At 41.6% G+C, this 24,597-nt stretch overlaps 1 protein-coding gene across 1 annotated transcript in view; it reads left to right on the forward strand.

The window, feature by feature from the left end:
• Positions 1-24,597, forward strand: part of SNTB1 (syntrophin beta 1) — a 200,012-nt gene that overhangs the window by 78,283 nt on the left and 97,132 nt on the right. The window contains exon 2 of the mRNA XM_070392404.1: positions 18,128-18,350. Coding sequence (XP_070248505.1) covers positions 18,128-18,350 — 223 coding nt within the window. The remainder of the gene's footprint in view (positions 1-18,127; positions 18,351-24,597) is intronic.

Here is a 24,597-nt window from a genome sequence, read left to right on the forward strand (position 1 = left end):
CAGCCCTGGCCAGTGTGGCTCAGTTGGTTGGTGCATTATCCCCTGCACCAAAGAGTCGTGTCTTGGGTTCCTGGTCAGGGCACATACTCAGTCTGTGGGTTGGAACCCCAGTCAGGGGACATATGGGAGGCAGCTGATTGATGTTTCTTTCTTACATTGATCTTTTTTTCTCTCTCTCTCTGTTCCTCTCTCTCTAAAATCAATTTTAAAAGTATCCTCAGGTGAGGATTTAAACAAAAAATGGATTGTCCATTGTCATGCAGTTGAAGGAGGGAGCTGTGCCTCAACGCAGATAATCCTAACTCTTAAGTCCAGGGTTTTCCACCCAAACAACTTACATTACTCTACCATGGATTCAGTGCATCTTAAGATGTTCTCCTTCCTGGGAATGGAGATGGGTTTCTGAAAGCACATGATTGGGTATTGGGAAGAGCCTTTGCTCTTTAGCAGGAGTGAGCACCTCAGATCTGCAGCATATAAATGGTTAATGGCTAGTGCTGACATTATAATGTGGGTTCAGATTCCCACTCGGCAATTTACTATGCATGTGAAATTGGGCATGTCAACCTATCTGAGCTTCAGTGTCTTCATATGTAAAGTGGGTTACTGGAAGACATACATGTCATTATTCATAGATTGTTCATAAGTGTCTATAAATTATCAATGAATGTTTCTTCTTACTATTTACAGTTTTGGTTAAAGGAGAAATAAATGCCCCTGGGGTATTAACATGTTTACTGTGTCATGATATGTCTCACAATGTGAAATCTTTGTCCATTACCATACCTTTCCAAGTGGCTACAGAGTTAATTTATCATCCTTTTAGAGAAATGTGCATAAAGCTAAGATTCCATTTCAGTACTTCTTTTTGTGACTTCCTTATTTTGGCAAGAGACATTGCAGAACAATTTTAAATTGTATGTATTTCACTCACTGTGTGAATAATGTCATGTATTTCTAAGTTCTGGTAGAAAATTCATTCCAAGTGCAATTCACTTATAAATCTAGGATTCCATGAACTCTGGGTATGATTCACTGAAATATGTCTTAATGTTTGAAAATGATTCTAGAACTAGAAGGACTTATTTCTTGGAACTAATTAGTTCATAGCTTAATGTGGGTGAACTTACTTAAAGCAGAATGTCCATCTAAATAGTGTTGGGCATCAACCAAGGATGAGAAAGGAAGAAGAAAAGTTCTATTATTGGTTTTGTTATGTTGGTGTGTTTTTTTTGTTTTGTTTTGTTTTTGTTTTTCTGATACATGACAAACAGAATAAATTGCTTAGATGGTAAAATTTTGTTTTTCAGGTTCTGCTTCTATTATTATAACATATTAAACTATAAATATTTGATTATTATAAACCAGAGACCTCTTGAGCCTGCACAGGTCACTGATTCTGCATGATTTGTAGGTTTATCCTAAAAGGTAATATAGTGATTCTTCCAATTCATGAATACAGAATATGTTTCCATTTCTTTGTGTCTTTTTCAATCTCTTTTAATAATGCTTTGTAGTTTTCAGTATATAGGTCCTTCACATCCTTGTTAATTCCTAGCTATTTTGTTCTTTTTGTTGCACTTGCAAAAGGAATTGTTTTTTTTCATTTTTTCCCCCTGAAATTTCATTGTTAGTATATAGAATGCAATGGATTTTTGTACTTAGAATTTGTATCTTGCAACTTTATTTGCTTATACTTTCTTAGTGAAATCTTTAGGGTTTTCTGCATAAATAATCATGCCATCTGCAAAAAAAAGTGACAATTTTACTTCTTCATTCCCAATTTGAATGCCTTTTATTTGTTTCTCTTGCCTGATTGCTCTGGCTCGGGCTTCCAGTACTATCCTGAATAAGAGTTGTAAGAATGGACATCCTTGTCTTGTTCCTGATCTGACAGGAAAAGCTTTCAGTTTTTCACGATTAAGTATGATATTAGCTGAGGTTTTGTCATATGTGGCCTTTATTATGTTAAGGAACTTTCCTTCTGTACCCCTTTTATTGAGTGTTTTAATCATAAATGGATATTGTATTTTATCAAATGGTTTTTCTGCATCTATTGTTACAATCATATGATTTTTATCCTTTATTTTGTAAATATGGTATACTACACCAATTGATTTGTATATCTTGAACCCCTGGAATGAATAGTTAAAATGTTCATATCACCCAAAGCAACATTCAGATTTAATGCAATCCCCATCAAAATCCCAAGGACATTTTCTTAAAGAAATAGGACCAAAAAAATCATCAGATTTGTATGGAACCACAAAAGATGCCAAATAGCCAAAGCAATCTTGAGGAGGGGTGAAAAACAAATTTGAAGGTATTACACTCCATGACTTCAAACTATACAACTAAGCAACAACAATAAAACAGCATAATATTGGCAGAAAAACAGACATGGTCCAATTGAACAGAATTGAGAGCCCAGAAATAAAACCGCATGTATATGGGCAAATAAAGATTTTTTTCTTTTTATCTTCACTTGAGGATATGTTTATTGATTGGGGGCGGCGGGTGGGGGGGAACATCCATGTGAGAGAGAAACGTAGTTCCGTTGCCTCTAGTCCACATACCAACCAGGGTCAAACCCACAACCTAGCTATGTGGTCCGACTGGGAGTCGAACCCACAACATGTTGGTGTACAGGATGACACTCCAACTGACTGAGCCACCAGACTAGGGTTGGGCAAATAATTTTTGACAAAAAATTAAAAAACATATGGTGGAGAAAATAAAGCCTCTTTAACAGATGGTGAAGGGAAAATTGGAAAGCCACATGCAAAAGAATGAAACTAGACTATTGTTTGTACCTATATACAAAGCATAATTTAAAATGGATCAAAGACCTAAATATAAGACCTGAAACAATAAATTACATAGAAGAAATCATAGGTACTAAACGTATGGACCTTGGTCTTAGAAATGATTTTATGAATTTGACCCCACAAATAAGTGATAGGACTGTATTAAACCAAAAAGCTCTAACAGCAAGAGAAACCACCAACAAAACAAAAAAGGCAGCCAACCAAATGGGAGATATTTGCAAACAACAGCTCTGATAATGGGTTAACACCCAAAATATATAAAGAACTCATAAATATCAACACCAAACAAACCATCCAGTTTAAAAATGGGCAGAGGACACACTTCTCGCAAGAAGACATACAAATGGCCAACAGATATATGAAAATATTCTCAACTTCTCTAGCTATTAGGGAAATGCAAATCAAAATTACAATGAGAACTCTTTGTAATACTTTAAGCAATAAAACAAAATTTAAAAAAATTACAATGAGATACCACCTCATACCTGTTAGAATGTTTATTATCAACAAGACAAGTAATAAGAAGTGTTGGAGAGACTGTGGAGAAATAGAAACCCTCGTCCACTGCTGGTAGGAATGTAAATTGGTTCAGCCACTGTGGACAACAGTATGGAGGTGCCTCAAAAAATTAAGAATAGAGTTACCATATGACCCAGATACCCTCTTCTGGGTATCTCCCCTCTTCTGAATATCTACCAAAAATTTTGAAAATATTTGTTCGTAAATATATATGCACCACTATGTTCATTGCAACATTGTTCACAGTGGCCAAGACATGGAAACAACGGAGTGTCCTTCACTAAATGATTGGATAGAGAAGATATGGTACATATATACACCAGAATACTACTCAGCCATAAGAAAAGATGAAATACTGCTATTTGCAACAACATGGATGGATCTTGAGGACATTATGCTAAGTGAAATGTGGAATATAAACTGAAAGCAGCAAATGAACAAGAAAAAATGAACAAAGCCATAGACACAGATAACAGTATGTTACCAGAAGGAAGGGTGGTGAGAAGATAGTAAAGGGGTCAAATATATGATGACAGAAGAAGACTCGACTTTGGGTGGTGGACACACAGTGCAATATACAGACAATGTATCATAGGATTGTACATTTGAAACCTATATAATTGTATTAGCCAATGTCACCCCAATGAATTTAATTTTGAAAAAAGGTAATATATTATAGATAAGCATTATCTGTTGAACAAAAAAGAAAAAAAGACTGAATGCCTGGAGTCCAGTAGAAAGTAAAGCACTTATATTTTTCCATGAGAAATACCTTGAATTCTTTGGTTCCAGACACCTGATTACATCTGCAGCTACTATTTCCACAGCACATTTGCATAGCGGAAAGCCTGGATGTCCAGGATGATGGACAATGAGAGAGTTAAATCTGTAATTCACAGCCTGGATTTCCCATCTTGTAATACGAACCTCATGGGGCTGTTATAAGTATTAAACCAGAGAATATACGTAGAGTGTCTGGTATTGAAAAAAAACGTGTACCAAAAATGGTAGCTCCCGCTGTCCTTTCTGACCAAAACAAACAGGCACAGAAGAAGGACAGAGGGAGCTGGAGGGTGTGTAACACCCTAGAACCATTTAATGGGTTCCAACCTTGGTTATATTTTCTTATGTTGCAAGTCATCCATGTCTCCCACCTTCTCTGTAGACAGCCCAGGGCCAAACAAAGGGCAAAAGGTCAAGATCAAAGCTCAAAAGGGAAGCAGCTGTTGAAGGGAACAGATGACTTAACCTTCCTCCTGTTTTAAAATGCTATCTATGTTCCCTGATCTAATCTGGGAGCAGGAAAGAAGAGGAGGGAGATTGTGGGTGATATGAAGGGAAAGCTCAAACTAAACAGGAAGCTTATTGGGCTATTCAAGAACCAATATAGTCAAACTTTTTCAAGTCAGGCCACTCTGGCTTATGCTCTGTATTCTTTCACAAATGCCTCCATGGAACTTCCTGACCTCTTAAGTCACAGTTAATAGGGGCTAAAACATGTAATGCACAGACAGCAGGTCCTTGAATCTTGTCTTTTCATTCAATGTTGTTTCATTATAACGATGAGGAAAACAAAATCGATTCCCAGCCTGGGCTACTGTCAGTGTGGTGTCGGCATGTTTTCCTCCGTGTCTATGTGTGTCTTCTCCCGGGACTTCGGTTTCCTCCCACATCCCAAAGATGCGCACATGAGGTGAATCGGTGGGTCTGCATTGTCCCAGTCTGCGTGAGGGTGAGTGCCCCCTGGAATGATAGGACCTCCTGTACATGGTGGTGCCTCCTATGTGCCCTGAGCTGCCAGGATAGGCGCGGGCTATGACCTTGAACTGGAATAAGTGGGTTGGAAAATCAGTATCTTACTTGTTTTTATTTATCTTTCTTAAATACATGTCTAGCTCACATTAATTTCAGTATTTAATATTAGAAGTGTTTTGGGTCTTTATTTTAATTATTTTTTTTAAGAGTAGTTTCTTGATTTTTAAAGATAGAGGAATGGAGAGGAAGAGAGAGAGATAGAGAAACATCAGTGTGAGAGGGTATCATCATGAGGGTCCCCCATTAGGAATTGAGCCCGCAACCCAGGCTTGAGCCCCGACCAGGAATCCAACCGCAACCTTTTGGTGCACAGGACGACACCCAACCAACTGAGCCACACAGGCCAGGGCTGTTTTGGTCTTTATTTAGAAGTTTGGTGATATTTTGTGACCAGAAATAGGTTGTAAGACCTTAACTCTTGTTTATGTCGATTATCCTATCATTAAATTTCTTCTGTTGTACGTCATTTTGATTAAAGTCCAAGTTTCCAAGGATCCATTGGCAGAGTCAAGTGAGGACTTACTGTATTTGCTATAAATGTTCAATTTAGCACATATTTAGACATATTCTAAAAGGCAATTTTTGCCTAAGTACCAATATGAATCTCAAAACGATCACCTGAAAATATTTTAAAGCATAGCTGCCTGCATTTAACAGAAGAATCTAAATCAGAAATGTTTTTGACTTGTGCAAAGGACAAACTACTGGTTGTGGTAGAGCACTGGAACTCGGGTGTTTATTGTCAGAGACTAAACCAGAGTTTTAACAAGCCTGGAATAAACAACCTGAAAAATATTTCCAATCCATTTTGTGATTCATGATATTGTGTATTGACAAGAGTGGTATGGTTTACTGACTCTAGGAATGAAACTCAACAGTTTTCTGTAGGCTGAAAGAGTACCTGAACTGTATCATAAAGTAAATAACACTGTTAAATACTGAATGATTTTAAGAAATTTGAAGAATCTTTATATACTTTAAATTTTGTCACCCTAAGGCAGAGTCTGCCCAAACCCTCTTACTGAAGGTCTCCCAGCTCCCCCAGACTATCTTCTATGTATATTATTGGACTTGCTTTGCTAATATTTTGTTTAGAATTTTTGCACTCACATTTATAAATGAAATGGGCTGGCAATTTTTCTTTCTGAAATATTTCTTCTCTGGTTTTGTTATTAATCTTATATTGGCTTCATAGAATTGCGGAGGCTTTATTTTGGTCTATTTCCTGAAATAGTTTAAAATTTGAATCATCTATTATTTGAAAATTTGGTAGATTTCACTATTAGACTTTGGTTCTGGTCTTATCTTTGTGGGAAGAATATTAACCAGTGTTTCTTTTTTTTTTTTTTTTTTTTTTTGAAAGTTATAGGACTAGCCACACTTCCCATTTCTACTTAGGTCAGTTGTAGTAAGTTTATTTTTTTTCTAGGAATTTGTGCATTTCATCTAAGTCTTCAAATTTATTATCATAATTCTGTCAAATGTTATTATCTTTTAAATCTCTTTTGTGTCTATTATTTCCTCTTCTATTTAGAATGCTAATTTCCTGTTCTCTCTTTTTATTTTATCAAACACTCCAGAGGTGGTCTATGTTTTTAGATAACCTATCATATCTTTATATATTTCCCTTATGACAGATGTGGACTGTTTTGACAGTTCAAATACTGATATAATCATTGCAGAGTATGTTTATTAATTTAACCCCCAATATCCATAGATTTTCCGGACATCAATAGCAACTCATTACCCATTAGCCAAAATAATTTAGCCTATGTCTCCATGTCACTTGAACCAATTGTATTGTTACAGCTGTGGTTATTCAATTTATTAGATTAGATATTAGATTTAGAACATGAGGGTTCAAATTCCAAGTCTGCTTCTTACTTGAAGTAAGATATTTAAGCTCTCTGAACCTCAGTTTGCCACCTTTTTTATTATTAAACCTTCTTATGGGTCTGTTTATTATATGAAATTGTATCTGCATGCTGATGCTCACCAGCATCCCCTTCCTTACCTCTTTAAAAAACAAAACAAACAGACAAGAAAAACAAGCCCCTCTGTCAACTGTTCAGAGGCAACTGAAGCTTCTGGATTTTTAGAGGAAAAACTTGTGAGGCAATATTCTCCTGGCTCTGAGAGTCAGATCCAAGAAGCTTGCTTAGGCTTCTCCTCTGTCATCTTGACCTATTTCTCACAGTTCTTGGCAGTGACTTTCCCCAAAGAGTTGTAAGCAAGGCCAAGATAACTTTGGCCTTGAGGAGAAAATCCAGTACATCTGGCGAATCCAATAGGCATAGTTCTGTGGAGGAAGATGCAATTGTGTGTGCACATGAGTGCTTGTGAGGGAGGAGGATTTGATGGGGGAAGTTAGGCTGTGACCCTGGGCCAGGGAAGTCACAAGCAAATGCACAGACTCTCACAGGACTTGCAGTTGATGCAAAGTTCAGATGGGATGACAATAAGCATACAATGAGATTGTGCACGTGGAAGTGTTTTCAGCTGTAAAGCGCTTTCAAAATAGCGGGTATTCATAATATTGTTGAGTTTGATGGTCTTTGATGTTGCAAAGCCCCCCTCACCATGTCCTTTACCTTCAGATGCCTCATGATTGCTTTGGGTGTGCGGCATATCTGGGCAAGAGTGGCGAAAATAGTCTCAGACCTGGACTGATTCGCCCTTGGTAATGATATTTTGTTTACTTTATGTCTCTAGGCTTCTGTCACTGAAAAGTAACTGCAAATTTACTGAAGTTTGATTCGCAGGATGTTATTACCAAGCTACACCTGGAACAATACAGGTTTAATTTACAGAGATACCTGCAAGGAGGAAGTCAGAGCAGCACTTCCTGCTTTTGACCTAGAATCCTATTCACGTATGCTCTTCTGTCTAGGAAAGAGGATGTGAGCATCCAGACATCCTTTCTGCCCGTTACTCACTTCCTGTCTTTAGATGTTAGGGTATAGCTGTTAAAATAGCTACTGTATTTTCCACGAGGAAGAGAATTTATGATTATTTGTGCTAGGGAGGAGCCTGCTGGACAAATTGTTGAGGGATGGAGTCCAACACATCATTAATCCACGTCCTCTCAGCACTTACTATTACCTGATGAATACATATTAGACTGTGTGTGCATGTACTGGATTATATTCTGTGGCAATTCCCTTTCTTCCCTAGCAGATTAGAAAACCTTCAGAAGCAGGAAACTGAATGTCCAACTGATTATTCCCCCTAGAGTGTCTAGTCCCACAAAGTGCACAGTGTGGCTTAATTTATGGGCAATGAATGAATAAATGCAGTGATACTTTCAAGCCCTTATGATTTTTATAGAGTCAGAAAAGAGACTGGTATCCTTGCAATACATTTTCCTCGTTTAGATTTCATAACATCGCCTGGCTGGTGTGGCTCAGTGGTTGAACACGACCTATGAACCAGGGGGTCACAGTTTAATTCCAGTCAGGGCACATGCCTGGATTTCAGGCTCGATCCCCAGTAGGGGGTATGCAGGAGGCAGTCAATCAGAGATTTTCTCTCATTATTGATGTTTCTATCTCTCGCTCCCTCTCCCTGCCTCTCTGAAATCATTAAAAAATATATAAAAAAATAAAATTACATATATGTACATGTATGTTACAATGATTTTATTTTGAATATACAATGAGAGATCTTTCTATCTTATCCTTATTATAGAGGGTGGGGCAAAAGTAGGTTTACAATTGTTCTTATGGAAAACAATACAATAATAAATAATAGTACATGACTAAATTCTGTGTTTCACGTACTTACAACTATAAACTTACTTTTGCCCCACTCTGTATTTTATTTTGTTAGTTTGGGCCTGTGTGAAACTCTTAAAGTCTTAATTCTGTCATGCATGGCATTTGTTGTTTCTCCAAGCCCCCATCTAAGTAAAAGCAACATCTTTCAGGCCTGTCTCACAGTAGGCTCATCCATCACCACCTTTACCCTTTGAGAGATGTGGACCAGGAGCCTGATACATCTGACCAGTAATTGCAGCCTCCTTTTAACTGGGCTTGCCTCTTTCTTTCTTTAAAGCCAAACACTCATATTTTATGTTTTATCTATTTACAAGATGCTCAAGAGGCTTTGTGTATTTCTGCAGAGTAGAGCCATAATCAGTGAATACAAATTATAGGGGTAAAATTTGGGTGTAACATAAGCAATAGAAGAAAAACATTTCAGACCAATTGGACTTTTTAAAAGCATGATTGCTAAAAATTTTTGTGGTTGGACAAACTGGATTCAGGCATGAGCATCTGGCCATGTGTAGAGGCAGCAGCCAGGGCACAAGAAAAGAGTGTGGTGAAGCCATCAGGCCTTGGGCTTTGGAGCTGGCTGAAGGTTCAAATCCCAGCTCTGCCAATGGCTACTGTGTGACCTTGGGCAAGTCACCTCATCTCTCCATGCCATGCTCCCCTTGCTTGTAAGGTAGGCATAATAACATTGCTACTTTATGGAATTGCTTTTCACTGAGCCACATTCTCCAGACATTTAGAGTAGGGCTCAATATGTGGTAAGTAGTCAATAACCTCTAGTTATTATTAGTGTTCTAAAGCTGGAGTTGACAAATTACAGCCACAGGTCAAATCAGACCTTCTGCCGATAACTTAAAGTGCTATTGGGATACAACCACATTCATTGGTTTATGTATTGTCTGTGGCCTTTTCCATGTGACCATGGCAGAATGCAGTGGTTGCAACCGAGATCCTAAGGCTCACAAAGCCCCCAAATTTCCTACCTGGCCCTTTACAGAAAAAGCTCCAACCCCCATTGCACAGGAATTCCCGCCCCCTCATCTGTTCCTTCTTTGTCTTGAAACCTTGGACAAGCGACAGATGCTCTGACCTCTGCTGCTTCAGTTCTGAGACTCCACTTCCCAAAGAAGAGGTATGCAAAGAATTGCATCTTGGAGAGCCTATTAACTTTGTTATTCATTTTCTCAACAAGTCCATGTTTTATAGCCAGACGTTTGTCTTCATTGATGTGGTGTAGAGGTGAATATCAATTTTTTTGTTTTGTTTTTCTAACGCTAATGAGCATTCCCCACGTGCTAGACTCCGTTCTAAGCCCTTTGTATGTATTAGCTCATTAAATTCTTATAGTAACTCTCTGAGGTAGGAACTACTATTTATCTCCATTTTTACTGATGGAGAAATGGAGACATTGAGAAGTTAAGGAAATTTAACCTCACAGTTAACTAACTGCCACAGTTGGCAAAGTCAAGATTTGAAACTAAGCAGTTTGGCTCCAGAGTCTAGTGTTTTAACTTCTATAAAGGAGACACTCAACTTTGAGGACATTATGATTCCACCAGAGACACCTATGTTCAAGTTGATCAGCACAGGGCCTTGCATGGCATGAGCCAGCATCATCAGATTTATGTCCTGATGCAGTTGATATCAGTGGAGGTGGCCACAAAGCTGAAGGGAGGCATGCCTGGAGGACTTGAAGAAGGAGGTCTTACCTGAATTGAGACTTACAGGGCTTAGAGAAGAATTTTCCAGAAAGATTCCCATGCAAAGGAAATTGCAGGTGCAAGAAACAGAGGCAGAAAGAACATGGCATGTTCAGAGAATTAAACAATATTTCTCTCTGGCTGGCATGAGGACTATGGTGACTAAGGTAGTTAGCTGAGATGAGGACAGGAGTTGGACAGAGGCCAGATTGTGAATGGCTCTGCGTGAACTGGGACAGAGCCAAGTCCTCTGGTGTGTCTCTTTAGGGACAGTGTCCTATATTTGTCTATTTGTTTAATGTCCATCCCCCCCCCCAATATGCACATGTACTACTAACATATAATCACCTTGGGCTAGGCACCAGTCTGTCATGCTCACTGGGGTAACCTAACACTCAGGGCCCTGCCTATCGTAGGAATTCATTAAACATTTGTTTAATTAAGGTAACTAAACCAATCCCTTACTTCTGGGTGGTTGTAAGTCTCATAAGATACTTTCCCTGGGTCTAGCTGGCATCTCTGGAGACAATGGTCTTACTTAGCTGAAGGATCAAGGCAGGTCTCATTGAATGGCTGCACTATCTGAAGTAGGGCAATTGTGAGATAATTATTTACTTGGAGGCCAAAGGTTGCTCTACAATTTATATTCAATTGGTTCTCCTCCTGACTCCACATACTGAAACTCAGCATCCTTACCCATGATGCCCTTATGACCTCATGAGAGCCCTTTGGTCCTTCAAACATCTTTTAAAATCCTACCATCAAGAACCCACCTGGTGGAATGGAAGAGGACTAAATGGTGGTAAGTGGATGAAAACAAAGATTCTTTTAGACAACACTGCCAAACCAAAGGACAAGTAAGTTGAGTACATCTTCTTAGCTAGTAGGCTTGTTTTCATATTTATCAGGTGTCTGCAGGGTTTGGGAAAAAGTCAGAAGACGCACCTGCCTCAGGCCTAAGAATTCGGCACACATTTTGACAGGGCTATTTGTTGATGCTGACACCACCAGTAAGATGAGATTCTTTTTTTAAAAAAATGTCTTCCCAGAGAATCATAGACTGTTTGAAGGGTAAGGACCTTATTTCCCTCTCTTGACAGGGGAGGAGAATGAGGTCGGGGTGGTGCAGTGACTTTCCCAGGGCTGGAGAGAGAGTTAGCGGCAGGCTGGAACTGTGATCCAGGTCCCCAACTCCCAGGGCCAATTCTCTTCCCACCTCCCGACTCAGCCTCCTGAAGGATTAGCTGTAGCTTCTGAGAAGCTTGTATTACCACTTTCATCATTCCTTGGTCTTTTTGGAAATATTGATGATCTCCCTCTGCATCTTTCCTCTCTAAGATGACCTAGGAAATGTCATTAAGGGAAAGTCTTAGATTGCATTTTGGCAGCAAATCCCACAATCACCGAGCTATGTCCCCAGCTTGAAAGTTTCACTCAAGGTCTAAATCTGCTGAAGGTTGATTTCTTGCCTCCGGCTTTTCCCTTAATCACATTAGGAAATATACATTTTGTGTTCACATCCTGTACAGTAATAAAATATTTCTTTTCCTTCCTGTGATCTGGAAATCCCCTTTTTTTTGTTATTTTTTAAGAAGAAACCTTGCATATATCAGAGGGACTTGCTGGCTCCTCAGAAACCTGTCTGGTAGGAGAGTTGATTGGATTTGCCTAAAGCATTTCCTCATTAGTAGCCTGTGTGTGTTTTTCTTTCAAATGTCACCTGGCTGCCCCAACAAAGATCTAATTGTTGTAACTCGGGGTCTCTGCAAACTTGGGCTTTACTGAATGTTCTTTTGAAATCTTCACAACTGCTCATCCTTCAGATAAAAAACTGGAAACATATTGAAAGCGACCTGGTGTATTATTGGTTTGAAGACCACTTCTTACTGCTCTCCTCCCCTTTCTTTTACAACTGAAGATTGGAATTTTAATTGCTCAACCACAGTTTTTAATTCATGATGCCCAGAAAGAGCATGGGTTATTAATTACTTCTGATTATGAGGCTCCTCGAACCCGGGCCTGGCTGCTTCTTGATGGGTTTAAATGGCTCTTCGCCTGACATGACTGTCTGTGTGCACATGGAGGTGTAATTATGCAGACACTAGCTGTTCAGTTCTGCCAGGTCAAACTATCATGAATACATATTATAGTATCTTAAAAGGAATTTATTGAAATGCCATAGTTTAATAGTTCAAGCTTACAAAATTAAGCTCTCTTATGCTACAGGCAATAGCCTCTTAATTGGATGTTTTCTCCTAGTACATAAAAACATTGGCTTAAACACACACACACACACACACACACACAATTAATTTTTCTTAAGTGTGAGAAAGTTTTTCTTCATGGTTAAAAGTAGGACTCTGGAGCCAGGTTGCCTGGATTTGACTCATGCACCTGCTACTTTCTAGCTCTTTAACTTGGGCACATGATTTAGTCCCTTTTGTAGTGTCTTTGGTAAAAATTCAGATGATTGCAATGTATCACTGGTGGTTCTGAGTATCAAGTGAGTTAACAAAGTTCATGGAACCTAGTCATTGTGCTTTTTACTAATTGCTCCAATGTATTTACTTGTATTTATGTGTTATAACATCTAGTGTGTTAAGCTGATGAAATTAGGGATGTCTCACTGTGTCAAAACCTGAGAGCTGTCCCCTAATATCGATTCTCTTCTTCTTTTACAGTAATTATTTCCCTTCCCCACTGATTTTAAACCGGTTTGGCAAAGGACTGTCCAGAGTTAAAATTTCTGTTCCATGTAGAAGTAGCCATGTGACTACATTCTGGTCAGTGGGTTGGTGTATCAACTTCAGCAAAAATGGCTATAAAGGAGGAAGGATTGTGTGTCCTTCATGTCTTCCTTCTTTCTACTCATGGGAATTTGATTGTGATGGCTGGAACCCAAGCAGCCTTGTTGGACCATCTGATGGCAGGTTAGGCTTGCAGGGCATGAAGGGAGCAGAAATCTGAGGCCCTGACCACTTCAGAGAGTAGAGTTCCCCTAGCTGCCTTTTTCTTTTACAGTAGACTTTTGGTAAAAGAAACAAAAATATCTATATTATTTAATACACTGTAATTTGGGGCACCTATTGCAATCAAATCTAGTCTTGGGTAACACCTTACCCTCCCTGACTTAGATCACACTCTCAGTATTTTGATATTCTATTTGGTTCTTTATCAATCTGTTAGGTCACTTTAAAAAAAAATAATCTCTAGATGATTCTCTCGAGCATTCAGTTTTTTCTTCAAACATAGTAAATATACTTGTGGTTTTGTAGTCTTTGTGGGACTGCTTATTGCTACCAGTATTTTTACTAATTCTTGTTCATGGAAACTTATTTCCTTTTGTGCGACAATTTCTTCAATTTTATGCTGCTCATTGCCCTTGAAAATGATTCATAGGGGCTCTTGGAAGCCTAGGATTAAATTGCCTTCCTCCAGAAAAGGTTGCATTTGATTTCCAGGCCCATAGGCTTATCCATCTTGGAACCTCCTAAAACTAAGGTCTAGATTTAATGAAAGAATAAGTCTACTCACTTCCCTTCCTCCTTTTCTAGGCTTAACCTTCTTTTAATCTGAGACCATTTCTTATCATGTCTCATGGACAGCACAGTCCTCAGCACATGAAAATTCACTAGTGAATTTTGGCTGAATGAATGAATCTTTAAATTATCATGCCTACTTTGTTAACTTATTTTCTCTGTCTTTATTTTCAGTTGGTAGTTGAATATCATTTCCAATGGGGTGTCCTTTCTTACTAAGTCTTCTCTCCTTTAAAACTCCCCCAAGTTGTGTGCCACATAGGGAGTGGCTACTTGGTGAATAAGTGCTTCCTGGCTAAGATTGCCTTTTTCCATGCCTCTGCCCATGAATGGATCAAGCCACACATTTCTGGAATTCCTCACACCTTATATATTGCTCAGGTTATCTCTGGCAGTAATCCCCAATGGCTCAGTAGCTGGTAGATCTACCACTAATTTGTTCTCCCCTCTAGTACACCCAATCTCACACTTCAAGAGTTCTCTCTAAAGCTGACTTCTTACTCTGTCATTTTCTTGCTTGTAGACCATCATGGCTATTACTACTGCCTATAGAAGAAAGTCCAAACCTATTAGCTTCTCATTTTGCATCCTTCATCTAAGTGGGCTAGCCAGATTCCATGAAAGAATATGATCTCTGGGAAATCAAACCCCAGTTTCACCCCTTACTGGCCACATGACTCCACAAAAGCTAACTTCTGAGTATTGGTGTGCTGATGTGTGAAATAATATTAGTTTTGCAAAGGATAACCTATGTGAAGCACCTAGTGTCCACCACAATTAAAATAGCTCTATAAGACATTTCCTTCTTGCAGGATCTGAAGGGGATAGCAATGTAATCTCTTGTTGCTTGTGGATAAGTGGATACTCAATAAATGAAGGATGCCTTACTCATTTTCTCTCTGGACCTAGTTTTCTTATATATACAGTGGGGCTTTAGGTGGTTATTTTGAAGCTTAAATGTGGAAAGTGAAGGAAAGCACTGGGTTCCATACTTGGTACATCACTAGGTTTGTGACAAATGTTCCTTCTTTAGCCCTCTTCCAAATTGAGGTCCAACTTTCCTTTCCTAGGGAATTGCAATAAAAATGGTAAACCAGAGTACATTATATAAAAGGATTGCAATTATTTGTGTGTTTTTTAAAATTTATTTATTTATTTTTTAAATTTTGGATTGTGATTCTTATCTCTACTTTTTAAAGTCCTACCTTCCCTCTAAGGCCAACTTGAAATACCACCCACTCCATGAAGCATCCTGGAATCTCACTTTCACAACATATGCCCCCTGCTTCAGCCAGAAGGATGACAATACAAGCAAAGGAGACTCTCCAAATGATCTCAGCTGGTTCTTGAAACCCCTATATGTCAACAAGTATAGCTCTACAATATACAAAGCTAAACAGTGTTTTAGCTTCTACTAAGCTATTTTTATACATGGAAAATTCAGTATCTTCAAAACAGATCTATTTATTTCCATTTTAGACAACTTGAATCTGTCCCCCTAAATTTTCAACATGTGCTCTTAGGTATGTCTGTGTTTCTCTTTAAATATATTGCAAAGAAACAAATAATATCCCTTAAAATACAGTGGCCAGGAATCACTTTTCTTCTTCTGTAACTGCGTCCTGGGCTAACAAGTTCTCGGCAACCCCGAAATTGTATTTTCAAATACGTGTTGGTGCTAAGTGACATCTCCTCTGTCTTGAGTTAATATAGCTGTTTTTAATACCTAGGATAGGTTCTCCCAATATAGATCCATACTGCATGCCTGTGGGCACGTTTGGTCTGCTTATAAATTGTCATGAACCTAATCTGTTACTAGTGCTCCTCAATCCTTTTTTCTCATGAGTTTTTCAAAGGTACTTTATTCCTGTATAAAACATGTGCCATAGTTTATATACTTGGCTTATATCACGATGTCATAGGTGGGACTCCCTAGAAGCAGTGTCTCCGTCCGAGGGGTTGGGCAGCAGCCCTAGTGTCTTCAAAGCAGGGAGGCTTCTGTTGGGCCAGGAGCAGTCCTCCAGAGCAGGGGACAGCTATGAGTTGGTCTCAGCCAACACACAGCCCCACTGGTAAAGGATCGGATGGGACATCAACAGCAACAACTACAGTCACCCATGACTTTGTAATTCCTGAGTATGGAATCTATGTGTTTTTTTACTAGGTTTTTATTGATTTCAGAGAGAGGAAGGGAGAGGGAGAGATAGAAACATTAATGATGAGAATCATTGATCGGCTGCCTCCTGTATGCCCTCTACTGGGGATGGAGCCCACAACCCAGGCATGTGCCCTGACCCAGAATCAAACCATGACCTCTTGGTTTATGGGTGGATGCTCAACCACTGAGCCACACTGGCCAGGCCTGGCTCTATGTCTTGCACTGTGAAGGTACTAGTTTCTAGAATTGAATCATCTAAGGTCTAGAGGAAATGCCCCTTATCTTGCACCCATTCCAATCTACTGCCATCCTATATAATAAAAGCCTAATACTCAAATCTTCCCCTCAACCAGGAGTTCAACTGGGAGTTTGACCAGGGGCAGGGCCGGCGACTGTGGCAGCAGCAGGCAGCCAGGGGAAGGGAGGCACCCCTGGCTGGTAGCTGCTAGGGACCTTACCTGTGCATGAATTTTGTGTACTGGGCCTCAAGCTTGTAATAATTAGCCAAGTCCTCCCCACACAACAGAGAACCAGACCATGAGCCATAGAAGGAAGTTTATGCCGCATGTTCTAAGAATCTAGTTGCCCTGTCAACTTAGACAGTGCTTAAATTCAGAATAGGCAAGTAACTTCTTAAGACCAAGAAAACATCAAAAAGCAGAATTTCAGTCTGTTTAACTCTTAAACTGTTTTTGTTTCTTTAAATTTTGTATAGTAATAGATGCATATGTCTAAACATGAAAATGTACAAAGGGCAATAAAGGAATAGTACTAGTAAAGGCCTGTTTCTCCAGCATCTTGACTCCCGAGAGCTAACTACAGTTAACATTTTCCTGTGTTTCTATCCAGAAATAGTTGTAGACATACAAGCATATATATTTATGACTTTATACATAAAATGATTACAGTATATGTTCTGCTCTCTACTTGTTTAAAACTAATAATAGATCTTACTGATCTTTTTGTTGTTATTATTATTCCTCACCCGAGGATATTTTTCCATTGATTTTTAGAGAGAGTGGAAGCAAGGGGAAGAGACAGAAACATCAATGTGAGAGAGATACATCGATTGGTTGCCTTTCACATGCACCCCGACTAGGGCCAAGGATCAAACCTGCAACTGAGGTATCTTCCCTTAATGGGAATTGAACCCAGGACCCTTCAGTCTAAGGGCCAATGGTCTGTCCACTGAGCCAAACTGGCTAGGGCCTTACAGGTCTTTCTACATCAACATCTCTATATCTCATGTCTTCCAATTTATTTAATCTGTCCTTTTTTAACATTTAGGTTGTTCCTGTTTTCAGCTCTTACATCTAATATTTTTGCTATTACAGATTTTTGCCAATAGAAAATAAGTGTTCTGTGCAATTTTTTTACACATATGTTCTTAGCACTATTAACTTGAAGAAGCCTGTTGTTGTTTCTCAACAGAAAAATGATGACATGGACAGTGAATGTGGCTACCCAGAGTCCCTGTGTCTAAGTTATGCTTTCTCATTCTCTGCCCATTTGTTTTTCAGCCCATTTCCCAGAATGCAACTGATAGTCAGAAAAGATAGAAGCTGTCCTAGTTGAAAAAAGCTGAAAGTAATTCTCACGTTCTAAAAACCACGTTGGTATATAATTTCAATAACAGGGTAACTATTATGTGAGGAACAGTTTTGAATCTTGTTTAGAATTTAAGAGGTCCAGTATGAAGAGCTTGTCTAATGCAAGTTTCAAACAATCGATCAGATTTTCCACACATTCCACCCTGCTGTACTTTAAAGAGCTTCTTGTCTTCGTTTGCTTGCAGTGAAGTACATGAGAGAAGCCACACCCTACGTGAAGAAAGGCTCCCCTGTGTCCGAGATTGGATGGGAAACGCCTCCGCCCGAATCCCCGCGGTTAGGGAGTGGCTCCTCGGACCCTCTGGCATCGTCCTCGCAGCCCTTCTCCTTCCACAGAGACCGGAAGAGCATCCCCCTCAGGATGTGCTACGTCACTCGGAGTATGGCCCTGGCCGACCCAGAGAACAGGTAAAGAGGACCAAAGCTCGCAGCAGCTTTTCGGCCGCTGACCTTTCGTGCGGTCCCTTGCCGGGGCTGTGCTCCTGTTCTGAAAGCGCTCTGTGGTTCCCAAAGAACAGCCTGGAAGGGCAATGCTGAGACAACGTGTGTGTTCAAGCCAGGCCTCCCTCCCTCTCAGGGTCCATCCTTCCTCCTCTTTTCTTTCATCCTCATGAAGAATCGGCACTCTGAGTTCTGGTTGTGGAAAGAGATGAAGAATTGAAGGTGTATTCCTCAGTGTCTTCTCTGGGTCTGTGGGACTTAGGGCAAGTTTCTCAAACCACTAAACCTCCACTTTGTTATCTATAAAATGGGAATAATTGAGGTATACACCTCACTGGGCTGTGAGGATTGCCGGGAGCGGGGGCGGGGGGGGGGGGGGGAGGCGGGGGGCGGGGAGGAGATGTATGGGAAGTGCTTCGCACAGGAAAGCCTTTCATGAATATAAGATATAATAAGATTGATTACTAAGGCCTGGTAGTAATAAGCAAATCAGCCTCTCTGGGCCTCAGTGCCCTCCACTGTGTATTTGGAGAGTCAGATGGAGGATATGTGAAACTATTTTTTCCTCTAAACCTCGTTTTGTGCTCAAGAGAGAAAAGAGTGGCTCCAGTCCAAGCATGGGGTGCTTCTTGCAAAGTCTGTACGTGACTTCTCAGGCCACAGGACAGCTATGTCACCCAGTCCATGGCAATTATAAGGCATCCAGCCAAGATCAGCAAATACTTGGGGTCTCTCTTCCCTCAAAAGTCTTCCTTTGCCGAAACCGGTTTGGCTCAGTGGATAGAGCGTCGGCCTGCGGACTGAAAGGTCCCAGGTTCGATTCCGGTTGAAGGCATGTACCTGGGTTGCGGGCACATCCCCAGTAGGAGATGTGCAGGAGGCGGCTGGTCGATGTTTCTAACTCTCTGTCTCTCTCCTTTCCTCTCTGTAAAATATCAATAAAATATATTTTTAAAAAAAGTCTTCCTTTAACTCATCTGAACAGAAAGCATGCATCTTGGAGGAAAAGAAGAGAGATGTAGAGAAAAGAGAGGGGACATGAGCCAGCCAGTGGGGGAATCTTGGTGACCTTTGCATCCACACTCAAATGCTAAAAATAGGAGCAGCCACTGGCCCTCATTTCTAACATGTGTGGAACAGCTGCAACCCACCCGCGTCGGGAATATTTGGCGAGGTGCTAGAGTTGATGGGGAAAAGCCAAAGGGAATGGGGGCAGGGCAAATGCTGCCTCCTTGGCTTGCTGCTCAATGCTGTTTTTGTTCTCTTCCTAATAAGCTCTCTAAGGAAGCTGCAAGCAAGCCTTTGGGACTCCAGCCAGCTGCAGGGCCGCCCTGCTGTCCCCACCCCTTCTCTGTCAGTTACATCTACACAGGGATGGGAGATCAGCAGTTGTAGGAGAGAGTCAGCAGGTATCAGCAGAAGATGAGTCAGAGTAAGCAGACTGGGAAGGAGGCAGCATTCTTAGATAAGCCACCTCCATCCATTCTCTGGTGTGTATCCCCTCGATTTCTGCCACTTTCCTGGGCCTACAGTTCATGTCCTGGTTACTCTGAGTTTCCTCTTCCCTGGCCTCTTATCACCACCCGATCAAACATGCCCTTTCTCCTAAGAGTCTGGTGTGTAAGGTTTCAGATCTGATGAATTTATAATTTATTGTCTGTCTTATGCTGGGCATTATGCTAATTACTTCAGATCAGAGACTGCAAAGCGGCAGCCTACAGGTGTACCCAGCCCACAGGTATGTTTTTTACAATGGTCTATCTACTGTTTTAACCCCCGTTGGTCCTCTTAACAGCCCTCTGAGTTTCTATCATTGTTCCCATTTTGTAGATTAAAAACATCATATAGCTAATATATGGGATAGCTGGCTTCAAACTCATGCCTCTGGAGTGGGTGACAGTATCAGTTTACTGTTACCAGAAAAATGCAAAGACTAGAAAACGTGGGGTATCATGGAAGTGATTAATGCATTGGAACGAAAGATCAAAGAAATGATTCCTCAGGTTTCTTCCAGCTGTGGACTTATAACATTTTCTCCAAGGCATTTAATTATATTTTAAAGAATATTTTTGGAGCCATCATTTTTTAGTTCAAATATTGGAAACTTTATTCTGTCAAGCCAGTCGAGGGAATGCATTTTTAAATTTTCTCTCGGTGCTCATCAAGGCCCCCAGGAATGAGTGTATGTGGGGCCTCCCAGGTGTTGAGGCAGAGCCAGGCCTGCTGTGGGGTGAGACTGTCAGGGCAGGACTGAAATGTCAACCCTGCTAAGCCAGAGGGTCCAGGAGGGGACTTTAGTCCAGACAGTTCCAAAACTTCTGATAATAAAATTAACCTTTTCCAATGTATACGTATATCAAATCACCATGGTATATACTTTAAATATATTATAATTTTGTCTATTATTCCTAACGAGACTAGAAACACACACACATATTAGGGACTTAGGTGAATCTTGACCCCTGTTGAGGAAGAGAAGGGGAAAAAAAAGAGAGAGAACAAGAATTTTACGGGACTCCAGTTACACACTGGGCAGAGGGTAATGTACTAGTCAGAATGCGGATTCTGTTGAATACAAGACACACCTAACCCAAGGTGATTTTAAAAGGCAAAAATATAGGGATGGACAAAGCATCCAAGGCAAATGCAAACTGACAGCCACAAACAGCATCAGTTTTGATCTTGGTATATGACAGATCAAATGCAGATTGACAAGGACAAAACAAGAAAGAAAAGGACTGATCTATGCTAAAGGCCAGAGTTCACAAGGAGCATTCAACAGTTATGAATGTACATCAAATGACACAGCAGTGACCTATAAGGCAGGACCTGCAGGTGATGCGAGAAGACATAGAAAAATACTAATATTAGGTCATTTCACACACCACTCTCAGACCAAGGACAGGGCAAGTGGACAAAAGGTAAATAAAGAGAAAAGACCCACCCTGGCTGGGTGGCTTGATTGGTTGGAGCATTGTCCTGTACATCAGGGGGTTGTGGGGTCACTTCCTGGTCAGGGCATGTATCCAGGTACATATGAGAGGCAGCTTATGGGTGTTCCTCTCTCATATCAGTATTTCTCTCTCTCTCTCTCTCTCCCTGACCCCCTGCCTTTCTCTCTAAGAATAAAGGGCATATCCTCAGGTGAGGATTCAAATATATATATATAACATACTTAATACCGGAGATCTTAGTACATCACAAACTTTGTATCCTGATAATGAAGAATACACTTTCTTTTCAGATTCACATGGAACATTCACAAAACTAACCATAGATTAGGCCACAAAGCATGCAGTAAATTTCACAAAGTAGGAATAACATGAACAATGTCCTTTGATGATAGTGGAATAAAACTAGAAAACATAACCAAACCAAAGCACGGAAGGCTTTTCTTCATGATTTCGTAAAAGCTCTCTATGACATAATTCTTGGGTCAAAGGGGAAATAGCAACTTCTGGTAATAAAATTAACTTTAGAAATTGCAGCATTTCTAAAAACAGTAATAATCATGAAAACAATGCACGTATTAAATATAAAGAGAAAGAAGGGAAAAGGGAGAGTGTGGACTCTGGAGTCAGCTCGCTCCACAATGGAATGTTAGTTCCACCACTTATGTATGAATAGACATCTAATGACACATGGATAAGAAATGAGAGTTGAAGCAAACCCACACCCAGCTGACAACAGGTCCAGTGTCCTTACCCCCCCCCCCCCCCCCATTACCTCCAACTTGAGCATCTGCTCACCTGAACTATAAGCACCATGGCCAGGACTAAATGGTCTCCTGGCTGCTAAAACCTAAGGACCCATGACAAATGCCACACCGTCTCAGGACTAATCCCCTTGGCTGGTGACACATAGCTACTTATAGTTAGCATTAAAATCTCTACTGTTCAATCTCTCAAATAGAAACAACCCTAGAACAGCAGGCAGGATTGCTGCTCTTTCCACAAAAAAGGTCACCCAGCAGGCACTGAATCCACAAGAATATGTCACTGCTAGTGGCCGTCAATGATTACAAGATTTATTTTTTTAATTCTACCTCTTAAATATCTTTTGTGTTTCATATTCAGCTTGTCTTTCTAGCCGCTGCCCTAGTACCGGCCACATCCTCCGTCCTCCAAGCCATTTGGACATATGTCCTGCCGGTGCTTTGTTTTTACTAGTAGTTTGCTCCTTCCCCACCCGCTACCAGCTACCCTACGCCCAGCTGGCCAAAGGGATGTGAAACCCTCCAAACTCATCCATTTGGTCAAAATGATGTCCTATCACTTTCAGTAATGTAGAAACTCCCCAGCATTGCGTACAAACCCCATGTGGTGGTTTTGGATCTTCCCTAAGCCTCCAGCTCCTCCCCATCTTAGCCTTTATGCTGCAGCAAACTTGAACAATTTGTACACGTCCTTCACTTGCCTCCCGGACAGCCTCCTCATCACCTGTGAAGCCTCAGCACAGGTGGAGCACAGGTCCCACTCTACCTCGCGGGTAGATCTATCTGTCCATGATGGCACCCCGTGTGACTAGAGATGTTTTATCTTCCACTGACTACCCAGTTCTTAAAGCCAGAAGACCCAGAAGTTCTGGAGCATCCCATGTTTTCATTTTAATATCCCAGCTTCTTAGAACATTGCTTGATACAAGTCAGGCATTCACAAATATATGATACTAGAGGCCCGGTGCACAAAAATTTGTGCACTCAGCGGGGGGGGGGGGGGGGGGGGGGGGTGTCCCAGCCCGGCCTGTGCCCTCGCGCAGTCTGGGACCCCTTGGGAGATAACGACCTGCTGGTTTAGGCCTGCTCCTGGGTGGCAGAGTGCAGGCCCAATCCCTAGGTGCAGCCCCTGGTCGGGCTCAGAGCAGGGCTGATTGGGGAGTTGGGGCGCCGCCCCCTGTCATGCACAGAGCAGGGCGGATTGGGAGGTTGTGATGCCACCCTCAGTCACGCTCAGGGTAGGGCTGATTGGGGGGTTGGGGCACCGCCCCCTATCACACTCAAGGCAGGGTCAATGGGGAGGTTGCGGCACCACCCCCTGTGATGCACAGAGCAGGGCCAATCAGGGGATTGGGGCGCTGCCCCCTGTCACTCACAGAGCAGGGCCAATCAGGGGGTTGGGGAGCTCCCCCATCACGCACAGAGTAGGGCCGATAGGGGACTTAGGGCACCGCCCCCTGTCACACACAGAGCAGGCCGGTTCAGGGGGTTGGGGCTCCAGCACTGTCACACTCAGGGCAGGGCTGATGGGGAGGTTATGGCTCTACCCCGTCACAGACAGAGCAGGGCCCGTGGAGGGGGGGGGGGGGTTGGGGTGCCACCCCCTGTCACAGACAGAGCAGGGCCCGTGTGTGGGGGGGGGGGGGGGTTGGGGCGCCACACCCTGTCACACACAGAGCCGCAGGGCGATCAGGAGGTTTGGGCGCTGCTCCCTGTCATGCTGATCCGGTGCCAGGAGGCCTCGCTGCTCCGCTGATCCCGGTGCTGGGAGGCATATTACCCTTTTACTATATAGGATAGAGGCCTGGGGGCCGGCCGGTTTGCCCTGAAGGGTGTCCTGGATCAGGGTGGGGGTCCCCACTGGGGTGCCTGGCCAGCCTGCATGAGGGGATGATGGCTGTTTGCAGCTGGTCACACACCCTTCAGGTTGGGGGTCCCCACTGGGGTGCCTGGCCAGTCTGGGTGAGGGGCTTAGGGCTGCTTTCAGGCTGGCGGTTTTGACTGAAGCTCCCAACCACTCCTTTTTTTCTTTTTTTTTTTTTTCTTCTGGGCCAGCTTTAGCTCTGGCTCTAGCTCTGAGGCTTCCGCTGCTGGTTTGTTTGCCATTCTATAATCGAAACAATGTATAACTTCAGCTCTGAGATCCCAGCTGGCTATATTTGTTACAAAGTTTCAAACTGCCAGCTCAGAGGCCTGCAAGGCAGGCGGGGAACGTTGGAGCCTGCAGTCACTGGAGCAAGCAAGCCTCATGTTCGCTTCCAGCTGCCTGGCTGCCGGCCGCCATCTTGGCTGACAGTTAATTTGCATAAGGATATGCTGATTAGCCAATGGGAAGGGTAGCGGTCGTACGCTAATTACCATTTTTCTCTTTTATTAGTGTAGATGTTAATCAATGACACATGGTCTATCGATCTGTCCATTTTTGGTATTTTTACCATTTCAAAAACTTCTCTTTAAAAAATCTTCCACTAAATAGCCTTAGGAGTAAGAGAATAAATC

The sequence above is a fragment of the Myotis yumanensis genome, unplaced genomic scaffold (assembly GCF_028538775.1).
Source record: "Myotis yumanensis isolate MYYU_CA2020_CCGP unplaced genomic scaffold, mMyoYum1.0.hap1 SCAF_15, whole genome shotgun sequence".
NCBI classification, from domain to species: Eukaryota; Metazoa; Chordata; class Mammalia; order Chiroptera; family Vespertilionidae; genus Myotis; species Myotis yumanensis.